At 44.3% G+C, this 12104-nt stretch overlaps 1 protein-coding gene and 2 pseudogenes across 1 annotated transcript; all 3 read right to left on the reverse strand.

Moving 5' to 3' along the window:
* Window positions 1–2761: 2761 nt before the first annotated feature.
* Window positions 2762–5370, reverse strand: LOC118663304 (ATPase family protein 2 homolog). The gene is given in 5 exon segments (XM_036322757.1): window positions 2762–3913; window positions 3916–4064; window positions 4066–4205; window positions 4207–5005; window positions 5007–5370. Coding segments are annotated over 5 exon segments (2496 nt in total). The 5' UTR covers window positions 5279–5370; the 3' UTR covers window positions 2762–2777.
* A 2796-nt stretch (window positions 5371–8166) lies between these two features.
* On the reverse strand, window positions 8167–9990 carry LOC118665395 (annotated as a pseudogene).
* A 488-nt stretch (window positions 9991–10478) lies between these two features.
* Window positions 10479–11732, reverse strand: LOC118665396 (annotated as a pseudogene).
* Window positions 11733–12104: the final 372 nt, after the last annotated feature.

Raw genomic sequence — 12104 nt, forward strand, 5'->3', positions numbered from 1 at the left:
AGGGTTTTATGTTGTCAGCGAACCGATGGTCATTGGTGCCAATTCAAACCGCCAACAAGAATCCCCAATTTGGGGTGTGGTGAAGAAGAACACTTTATTCAGTGCAAAACAGCTCAGTTGTGATACGGCACTGGCACCGGTGTGAAAACAGCACAGCTATGAGGCGGCCCTGGGGCCAGGCCTCTCTAGCTAGACAGCTCTGCTCAGCTCCTCACTGGTCAGCTCTGCTCTGCTCCATGCCACTCTGCTTTGCCCTGTGCTGGTCTGTCCCACTCTGCTCTGGGAGGCATTTTGGGGGTTCAGCTCAGCCCAGGAAATGCAGTCTTCTCTGGAAAGAGAAAGAGTGCTCTCAGCGCCAGGGGAGCTGACTTTTATAAACAATAGCTCCATCCCCCTACCCTCACCCCAGACCCTGACAAGCCACCGTTCTACTTTTATTTGCCGTGGTTTAAAAAACCAGAGGGAAAACTATGAAATGTGTTAAAATCTTAACCAAGTTTGCTCAGTTTTTGATGGCCTAGTTTCCTTGGTTTGCTGTTTATTTGCCTTCACCTATCATATGAAAAGTTCTCGATTGCAAAAAATTTTCTTACCAGAATAATTTTCTATGTTTTATGTTAGCTTTATTATGTTCTTGATTATTTTTAAAAAGCAAACAAAAGAGTCTCACTTATGAAAGAGCTAAGGTTCTTTACAATCATGTTACAGTTCATGCTTATTTTTAGATGTCCTATTGTCACTTTCAAATGGAGCCAACTACTGTGTCTTAGGAACCCATGATCTTATCTTAAGTGTTCAAATCTCCTGACAACTTTTCATTTTTACCTCCCTGAAGTATATATATATATTAGAGGCCCGATGCATGAAAATTTGTACAAGAGTAGGCCTTCCTTCCCCTGGCTGCCGGCACTGGCTTCCCTCCAGCACCTGGGACCCAGGCTTCACTCTGGTCACCACTGGCAGGCATCCGGGACCCGGGCTGCTTTGCTCCAGCCTCGGCTTCATCAGGAAGGACGTCCAGAATGATGCCTGGAAGGATGTTTGGTCTAATTAACATATTATCTTTTTATTGTTGTAGACTAGAGGCCCGGTGTGTGAAATTCATGCATGGGAGGGGGTGTCCCTCAGCCTGCCTGCACCCTCTCCAATCCGGGACCCGTCGGAGATGTCCGACTGCCTCTTGCAATCTGGAACCACTGGCTCCTATCTGCTAACCTGCCTGGCTGCCTGATTGCCCCTAACCACCTCTTCCTGCCTTCCTGATAACCCCTAACTGCTCCCCTGCTGGCCTGATCGCCCCTAAACACCTCTGCCTCACCCCGCACTCAGGACCCAGGATTCCCTCCTCCAGCTGGTCACAGGCACCCGGGACCTGGACTTCCCTCCCTCTGGCTGGCCACAGGTACCCAGGACCTGAGCCAGCTTTGCTCAGGCCAGCTGCAGACGCCCAGGACCCCGGGGTGGGTGTCTTGTCCCTCTCCAAGGCCATAGCCACAGGCACTGGCACCCAGGACTGCAGGGCGGGTGGCTTGTCCCTCTCCTTGGGCCACAGCCTGGCTGGTCCCCATTCCTCTCTTGCAAGCTCATTTGTGCCTGGCTGGTCCCCATTCCTCTCTCCCTAGTGTTGAGTGTCTGAGCCGTTATGATGTGATGGTGTGAGGGCGTGATGACTATTTGCATATTAGCTCTTTATTATATAGGATATATAATAAAGGATATATATAGGATATATGATATATATATGTATATATACACATATATACATATATGTGTATATATATATGTGTATATATACACATATATACATATATATGTGTATATATATATAGTATAACAGGAATTTTATATATCTTAATTTTTCTCTGTAAAAAGTATGTTCATTTATTATTATAAACCAGATGTAATATTCACCATCTTTGAAAATATCCTTAATCATTATCCATACTGACATTGTGTCTAAAGACTGATTTGTGTTAGCTTTCCTTTACATTACACAGAAACCACCGACTTTTCTTGTCAGTTGTATCATTCTTGTTATGAACCCTCTTCAGTTATTACCAGTCATTTTAAGTCTTTAGCATCTACAGATAGTTTTCGTATTACTCAATGTTCCCTTGAAGCCTCTGCATTCAGCTACAAGCCAGAATTCACATCTTCACAAAGAAGCATAGTCTCAGAGCCCATGGAAAAAGACTGTACCTGGTCCTTCAAACTATTGACACTTCGAAGACGAGATCTTGGTACAGGTTTCTGATGTCGCTTAAACAACTTTCAGTGGGCAGAGTCCACTGAAAAAGTGTATTTCCAAAACACTTTTGAGTCAAGACACCAATGAGTTCATGTTCATGATTCTGCTAATCCGAGGTCCAGCAGAACAAGAATTGATTACATAGGACTGAATGAACTCATGAGATGATTGTGGCTATTTGGAATATTGTTGATGTTGTTTTAATTTTCTATTTCCTGGACATATAAGGAAGCCCTTTCTCTTATTAGGTTATCTATAACAACAATTTATTAGATTCTGGTTTTGTGCACTGAAATGGAAAATTTTTAAGTGATATCTTTTTTTAAATATATTTTATTGATTTTTTACAGAGAGTAAGGGAGAGGGATAGAGAGTTAGAAACATCGATGGGAAAGAAACATCAATCAGCTGCCTCCTGCACACCTCCTACTGGGGATGTGCCTGCAACCAAGGTACATGCCCTTGACTGGAATCGAACCTGGGACCCTTCAGTCCGCAGGCTGATGCTCTATCCACTGAGCCAAACCGGTTAGGGCCCATTCTTGTCTTGATAATCTTCATAGAAACGTCTCAGTGACTCGGGAATTCTGGGTGTCACAGTGCTCAAGGCTTGAGTGAAATGTTTTTTCCTGATGCATTTGGCTTCAATGTCTTCTCCTAGTGCCAGAAGGGTGGCCTCTTCACAGACGGCAATGACCTCTGCTCCAGAATATGTGTCCGTTTGGAAGATGAGTTCATTCAGATCAACATCCTGACTGATTGGCATCAAGTGAAACTGCAGGTTAAATATTTCCTTCCTTGTTGCTGCATCTGGTAACGGCACATAGATGATTCTATCGATTCTTCCAGGACGCATCAAAGCCTTGTCTACCCTATCTGGGCCGTTAGTAGCTGCCAAAACAGTCCCATCCTTTAACTGTTCAATGCCATCCATTTCCGTAAGGAGCTGAGCCAAAACACGGTCAGCTGCATTCCCAGCACCTGAAGAACTGCCCCTTTCAACTGCTAAGGCATCCAGTTCATCAAAGAAAATAATGGAAGGAGCCACCGCTCTCGCTTTGCGGAAGATCTCTCTAACAGCTCTTTCAGATTCACCAACATATTTATTCATTAATTCAGGCCCCTTTATTGCTAGAAAATTCAGTCCACTTTCATAGGCCAAAGCCTTTGCAATCATCGTTTTAGAGCAACCAGGTGGCCCGTACAGAAGATCTCCTTTACGCGGCTGAATACCCATTTGGGTGAAAGACTCCGGATGTTTCAAGGGCCATTCCAGAGCCTGTTTCAATTTCAGTTTGATATTTTCCGGTCCTCCTCTATCTGACCATGATACACTTGGGACATCAACTGCAACCTCCCTCGTGGCACTGGGCCTGAGGTCATTCATTCCCTGCAAGAAATCATTCAGAGTAATCTTCACCAACACAGCCACCTTGCGGTCAGGGAGGTTAGGCTGTTTCTTCAGGACTCTCCGGAAGGCACTGAGACCTGATTCACAACACAAGGCTTTCAAGTCTGCTCCAACGTATCCGTGTGCATTGTTTGCTAACTGTAGCAGCTCGGCTTCCGTGAGTACATGCGGTGCCTTTCGAAGCAGTTTCCGAAGTATATCTAGCCGGTCCTGAGCATTAGGAACTCCAATCTCAATCTCTTTACCAAATCGTCAGATCGGCAGAGTGCAGCATCCAAAGCATGAGGACAATTTGTGGCCCCAATAACTAATACCTGTCCTTCACTTCCCACTGAACCAATACCATCCATCAGTGTTAGCAGTGAAGCTACAACTCTTTTTTCCACTTCATTCTGAGCCCCTTCTTTTTGGGCAGAGTGCACCCAGTTCATCAATAAAAATAATTGATGGACGCCGCAGAGTGGCTTCAGCAAATGTCTGATGTAACCTTGCTTCAGTTTCCCCATAGAATTTTCTTATAATTTCAGGACCATTTATTACAGAGACAATAGGCTCCAACTTCATTAGCAATAGCCCTGGCAATCACTGTCTTTCCAGTACCTGGAGGGCCATACGGTAACACTCCTGTAGAGGGAGGAATTCCGTAACTCTTGGATGGTTCAAGCTGCTTGAGAGGATGTTCAATTATTTCTCTAATTGCTTTCAGCTGACCATTTAAGCCTCCTATCATGTCGTAAGTTACTTTGAACTGGTTGTCTTGCTCTTTTGAATTTGTACCAATATTTGTAAAATTAACTCTCGTTGTTGAAGAAGTGAAGTAGAAAGTATCAGTGTTGCACTTTGCTCCCAGATTGGCTGGCTTTAGGAATCTCTCTTCATTGATAAGGTACTCATTTCCTCCTCTGGCAGACGCAAAGCTACATTCAAGACCTGTAACTTCCTCTGGCCCAAGCCCACTGCTGCCACCAGGACTCTGTGTGACATTTGACAAACTGCCACCAGTTTTATTTATCTTTCTGTCATCTACTGGTTTGCAGGGAGTACTGCTTGGTGGTGGGACCCGAGGCTCTTCCAGATCCAACTGGCTTAACTGTAAGGACATATCAAGGCTACTGGCGCCTATGCTGGACCGTTTTGAGGACATTCCCTGAGCATCAGTATCAGAGTCGCTCTGAAGCCTTCTCAGTATCATGCCATCTGCACCTTTCACTCGCAACACTTTCAACATGCATGGTCGTAGATAGAATGTAATGTATAGAAAGTTGCCTGGTACAACAATCTTGCCATCTAGTTTTCTCAGAAGACAATCAGCCAATTGTTCTTCATTAATATCCACATTTTTGTCACTCTTGTTTTCCATGTAAACTGGTAAGCAGCACTCTTCCACCAATACTTATATTTGCAGACTTCATAGTGCCAAGTCCGAGTTGAACAAGGGAATTCTGGAACTTTTTAGGAACTTTGTCATCCTTTTCTAGGTTGATCACCACCAGGGTCCCAGTCGCTGCCGCGAAGCCAGCTTCGGGACAAGCAGCCGAGGCCAGAGAGCGAGCCATGGAGGGTGGGGACGAACCCCGGTCGGAGCTCTGCTTGGATGGTTTTCTGTTCTTCGAAGACATGCTCCACAGGCAGCCTGGAAGCTGAAGCCTTTAAGTGATATCTTATTCTCCCTGCCTAACTCACTCTCCCAAATTCAGAAACTTTTATCAAATATTTTTACTTTTAAATGGCAATATATTTGCATAGGTTCAATAAGAATCAACCTAGAGAATAGTTGCACTCTAAAATATCAGAGGCTAGGAAAACCAAGATGGCAGCATAGGTAAACACCGGAGATTGCTGCTTAGCACAACCACTTCAAGAATACAACTAAAAGACGGAACAGACATCATCCAGAACCACAGGAAGGCTGGCTGAGTGGAAATTCTACAACTAGAAGGAAAGAGAAAAGCATACCGAGACTCAGAGGAGCTGCGGTGCGGAAGTAAAGTACAGAGGTACGGAGGCGCACGCGGAGAGGGCTGACGGCTGAGGACACGGTTGTCTTTTTCAATTGGTAGGGAGTCTCAAACTCTGAGCTCCAGTTCCGGGTGAGTCTTTGGGGACCCAGACTCATACGGGAGAAACTGGACTGTCTGGCATCGGTCGGAACTCGAGGGCAGCTTTCTCTCGGAGGTGCTTGCAGCGATTGCCAGGACACTGAGAAGTGGGGCCTCTGAGGGTAGCCATAGCTGCTTGCTCCGCCCTGTTGATCCCCTGGGACCCCTGCCCCACCCAAGCTGTGTGCCAGCTTTTGCATATGAAAGGCCTGGCCCTTTGCAAACTAAAAATTATCTAACAAACTTGCAGCAGGCTGAAGGCCCCATGGCAAATTGCATTGCTTCACAGCTGAGCTCCTGCTGGGTAGCCTCAGGCAGAGGCTAGATTAGCACCTCCTTAGAGATCCAGGCGCCAGTGTGCCCGGTGGTCAGAGTGGAACCATTCAGATTGCAGCTCCTTGGATCCATAAAGGACACACTCAGGGGGCAGACTCAGTGAGCACCAAATCCCCATTGAAGCAAGTCTTGCCCCGGAGGGGTGTTTCCAGCACAGAAGTTCTCCCACTGCAGACACAGCTGATTCTCACAGCCAGTTAGCCTGGAGGTCAATTCCTCTCAGTGATACTTACAACAAGCAAGGCTTAACTACAACAAGACTGTGCACAAAGCCCACAAGGGGGTGCACCAAGAGTGTCCACCTCAGGTAATTGGGGAGGCTGAACCACTGGGCCCTAGAGGACACTTAGCACAGAAAACCACTTTATCAACACAGGGAAGCATAAAAAATGCGGAGACAAAGAAACAGGACACAAATGACAGAAATGGAGGAAAGCAAACTACTGGATATAGAGTTCAAAACCACACTTTTAAGGTTTTTCAAGAACTTTCTAGAAACCGCCGATAAATTTAGTAAGACACTCAAAAAGTCTGGTGAGACCGCCAATAAATGTAGTGAGACCCTCGAGGTTATGAAAAAGGACCAACTAGAAATTAAGCATACACTGACTGAAATAAAGGATATTATACAGACTCCCAACAGCAGACTAGAGAATTGCAAGAATCAAGTCAACGATTTGAAATACGAAGAAGCATAAAACACCCAACCAGAAAAGCAAAATGAAAAAAGAATCCAAAATACGAAGATAGCATAAGGAGCCTCTGGGACAGATTCAAGCATACCAACATACGAATTATAGGGGTGCCAGAAGATGAGAGAGAGCAAGATATTGAAAACCTATTTGAAGAAATAATGACAGAAAACTTCCCCTACCTGGTGAAAGAAATAGACTTACAAATCCAGGGAGCGCAGAGAACCCCCCAGAAAAGGAATCCAAAGGGAACCACACCAAGACACATCATAATTAAAATGCCAAGAGCAAAAGACAAAGAGAGAACCTTAAAAACAGCAAGAGAAAGACAGTCAGTTACCTACAAGGGAGTACCCATATGACTGTCAGCTGATTTCTCAACAGAAACTTTGCAGGCCAGAAGGTAGTGGCAAGAAATATTCAAAGTGATGAATGCCAAGAACCTACAACCAAGATTACTTTATCCAGCAAAGCTATCATTCAGAATTGAAGGTCAGATAAAGAGCTTCACAGATAAGAAAAGGCTAAAGGAGTTCATCACCACCAAACCAGTATTGTATGAAATGCTGAAAGATATCCTTTAAGAAGAGGAAGAAGAAGAAAAAGGTAAAGATACAAATTACGAACAACAAATACACATCTATCAACAAGTGAATCTAAAAATCAAGTGAGTAATCTGATGAACAGAATAAACTGGTGATTATAATAGAATCGGGGGCATAGAAAGGGAGTGGACTGACTATTCTTGGGGGGGGAGGGTGTGGGGGATGCGGGAAGAGACTTGACAAAAATCGTGCACCTATGGATGAGGACAGTGGTGGGGGGTGAGGGCGGAGGGTGGGGTGGGAACCGAGTGGAGGAGAGCTATGGGGAAAAAAAGAGGAACCACTGTAATAATCTGAACAACAAAGATTTAATTTAAAAAAAAATAGAATATCAGAGGCTAACCACAAAAAAAAAAGAAATCAACCTACTTTTTTACTAGATATAAGTGGAAAAATTGTTTGTGCAACTAAAGCCTTGTCTGGAATGTCATATTTAAGAATGATGCTTATATAATTGGGTACAACCAACCACTGTTTTTTTTAAAAAAAAAATGTTTTAAAATGTTACTGAATTCAGCTGTTCACACCAAATTATGAAGTATGAACTAGCCACTTGCACTTTTTCCTTTGTAAAATGGTTGTCCCTACAAAATATTTTTAAATAATAATGTCAATATTATTCATTTTTTATTTCAATCACAATTCAAAATCAGCTGTTTTCATCTCTTGATTTTGGGTGATTTTTCCAACTTTCCTCCATGTTGCTTACATAGGGAAAAAATGATGTTATCAAAAATACTTTTTTATACTTCAATTAATTTGTTTGTTATGAAGATTAGCTATTCAAAGCAGTGCTATTTTTCTTGTCTCCTTCTTAAATATCCTTCACTATAAACACAAAGACCTAAGTCCATTTACTGGTGCTCCTCTGAGTGGCTGTGATACAGCTGAACAGCTTTCCTCTGCCAATTCAGTTAGAAACTGTCCTGTATGAATAAAGTCTATCTGCAGGAAAATGCCTTCATGTACTTTGTGAATTCCTAACCTACTTCTCAATAAAAATTCCTCCCCATCTCTGCAAAATACATCCCAGACCAGACAGGCCAGATCAAGTAGTTATATTTGAGATACTGTGTGAAGATCCAGTCTATCAAGGATATGTCTGGTGCAAGGCCATAAGACTTGAGTGAAGAAATAGTTTGAAGAGATTGTCCTCAGAGAATGCTTCGAATATTCTAAAAATTTCAACGTCGTGCTGCAATCCACACAGAAAAAGGCCAACTGGAATGACTTATTCATGAGATTTCCAAATGCAATGAAGGCATCTACCTCTTCCTAATTGAGAATGTGTCCTGCCTCACTGAAGGAAATCCCTTGGACATAATTCACATCAAGTCTGTAACATGATTATGGCCCCCAAGATGCTGTGTAAAGCATCATAATATGGGTCATCCTTGTGCAAGGTGTAGAGAGATGGAGATGCATCGGACATGTCCAGCTCAATTCCAAACTGGCATCTGTATCATCAACAGATACACCTCCTGCATTTAAATAATGATGTGTTTAAAGAGACCGTGTTTTACTGAAGCTTTTCCACCATTTCTTTCCTTTGGAGAGAAATACTTCATAAAGTTCAGGAGTGGTATTTAGTTCTCTTCCTACAGCAAGGCTCCAAACTTCATCATGAACACTAGAGGGCAACCTCTGCACCTCAATTCTCCAGCCTTCCTCCTACTATGTATTATTTCCCAATTGGGCAGCATTTCACTGCTCCAAATTACCATTGTATTTGCAATATTTTCTTCCTGCTTGCATGTTTTTCTTTTTTTCTAACGTACTGCTTTAATTACTCAATTTTGAGACACAGCTCAACGGTCTAATGTTCTTGTCTGTGAAATAAAGCTTCTTCCACAGATTCGGCAGGAAGATTTCCTTGGATTTGGCAAAGATTTCTTCAACAGTACATAAAAGCAATCATATGATGGCCTGTATTCAGGAATCGGAATGGTAGTAGAAAGAGGCTCAAATTCAAAATTGTTATGTCTTGAAGACTGAAGCAGTGATTACAGGTCCTCCCTCTTCTGTTTCATATTCCTGCTGCATTATTTTTGGAAGCTTTCTAAAGATTCTCTCCAGAAGGGACTTGACCAAATAATTTCCAACCAGAAGCACTATGGACTACTGATCTGAGCTCCTCCTGTCCTTTTTGGGAACGGTTTCAGACAACCAGGGGCAAGTGAAGGGGCTCTCTGGAAGTTGGGAGAGGGGAATCATACCCCCTGCCTCCCAGCTGCTCCAAATACACTACCACCAGGCAGCTGCCTTGAGGAGAACAGGCTGCCCATGCCAGCAGCAACCTCGTTGCCAACCCCCTCCACGTGGACATGACCACAGAGGCAAGAGAGGAGGCTCTCTGCCAACCTGGAGAAGCTGTCACCAGTGCCTGACCAGTCACCTTTATGGAATTAATGTTGAGTTTATGGAGACAATGCTGAGAAAGCTCTCCTGGTGCCTGGCTTTCAGGGTCCAGCCTTAAAGAGGTCACTCCCATGGCAGGCCATGAGCCTAGAGATGTGTAGAGAACTTTGAGAAAAGAGGAAGTCACCTAACTCACGGGGGCATTGCAGATGAAATCCAGTGGATAGAGTTTCTTGGACATGGTTCTTAGCCTCAAGACAGCGAGCAATAGACTTTAGAAGTCCATCCTGAGATTCCTATGGAAGCCTCTAGCAAAGCAAACTTAAAGAAGGCTTTTATGCTAAATTAACATTCTTGCTGCACCTATGTAAATACTCAGGCCAAATCTAATGAGGCCAGAATCATTTCATGATCAAGAATCATCTTCAATCTTTCGCTGGCCCTGAGATGATTACATTGTGCAGGACTTGGAGTTGCCACAGTCACAGAAGAGGTGAGGTAGCAACACAGTGCACATGCCTAGCGGCAGCAGCAGAAGAAGCAACTAACCACAGCCCTGCATGAAGAGCTGAGGCGCTGTGGGGCCCACAGGAGTCCAGCCCTGGCCAGCCTGGAGGAGAAGTACCCGGAGGAAGGCGGCCCAGCTGGAAGTCCTGGCCACTGTGCACTTCTGCTCGCTCTTTCTGCCTGCCTAACTTTGAGATCAAGGAGTTACAAGCAGCTCTTCGCCTAGACGGCATAGAGTTTATCAGTGACCAGATAGCCTGCTTGCTTCAGGGCTGTTATCAACAAAGGGATGTCACATTTCTTGGTTCCAGAGGTGGCTGATGTAGCCATCCCACTTTGAACAGGATCCTGTAAAACAAAATCAAACCCGGTTGGCCAAAAGAACTTTTTTCCTAATCCCATGCAGAATTTGTGGAACCTTGAAAGCTCATTGTTGCAAGACAATGGAAACTCTAGCTGATTTGAAGGTACTGGGAGAGTGAAGTAGTAAGTTCAATGTCACAGGCTGCTTGTGAGAAACAAATTAAATGCATATGTGAAAGAACAATGCAATGTTATCAAGTGCATCCCATCTATCCCACAGTTAAACAACAAGAACAAAGACAACACAAAGAAAACAAGAACAACAAATGTTTATTTTATGAAGGAGGACAGCAAAGAAGGTTAGCAAGAGGAGGCCCTGCCCAAGGCACAATATTTAGAGAAACACAAACTTCCTAATGTGAAGGAGGAAAGACTCTCAATGAGAACTTCCAAATATCATTCAAGCCCAAACTTAGCACTGAAAGCCCCTTCAATAGGTAGTGATGGATACAATGCATGAAGATACCCGGGCAGAAGAGGATGGTCATGAAGGACAAGGTGATGGGGGTGTAGATGGACATGCGCTTCTCCATGGTCCCCCATATCAGGCAGAGGTAGGGTCCAGTGAGCTATCAGTTCTGCAGTGGATAATGGCTTAGCTCACCAGTGGCAGGTGTTGGTACATGAGAAGAACCAAAAACAAGCACTGTGTGCCAACCGGCAGGAGGAAATAAAGGAGGTACAAAAGCAAAAGCACCTCTTCCTGGTGGAAGTTCAAGATGGACTTCGGAGAGGGGACATACTCCTGGATTCCCACCATGGAGCCTTCCTCCACTTCAGCTGCCACTGACTCCACTGACTTTGACCTTGATCTGTTTATGAATCTGAGCCATGAAGGATTCCATGAGTAAGAAGAGAGCTAGGGAAGATGAAGAAAAAGGAGTACCAAATTCCCACTGCAGGACTGCTAAAACTTTTTCCAAAACAATCAATCAAGCAAGGACAGGTGATATTGCCATGGCACCAGAAATCTTCATGGATGGGGGACCAGGGCATGCAGACCACACCGCAGTGAAGCCAAACCACAGCTGCTGGCACCCTGTAGTAGCCAGATTTGTCACTGGCCAAAGAGTAGAATACAGGGGTCACTCCCGCCACTGCAGCTGCAGCCATCTGCTCAGCTTCTCAGGGGACATTGTAATCTGAGACCAAGAGAACTCTGACCACACCTCAGGAAGGGGGAGAGAGAGAGAGAACACAGGGCCAGAACATGAGAGCAGGTACTCAAAATCCCAAGCACGTCTGAAAAGCCTGCTCAAGTTTTAGATCCGCCACCAGCACTCGGTTTTTACATACAAGCAGTATTTGCACACCCAGGGGATGGTTATTCCTTTCTCCACACTTCAACCTATGTTAAGGGCTGTCCACCCCTGGACATGCCGATCGCATTACAATATATGTATGTCTCATCTCTCCTACTACATTAAAAGCTTCTGGAGGTCAGGAATCAAACTTGGCTCACATTTGCAGTGCTCATATCATCCA

The sequence above is a fragment of the Myotis myotis genome, unplaced genomic scaffold (genome assembly GCF_014108235.1).
Source record: "Myotis myotis isolate mMyoMyo1 unplaced genomic scaffold, mMyoMyo1.p scaffold_m19_p_10, whole genome shotgun sequence".
In the NCBI taxonomy this organism is placed as follows: domain Eukaryota; kingdom Metazoa; phylum Chordata; class Mammalia; order Chiroptera; family Vespertilionidae; genus Myotis; species Myotis myotis.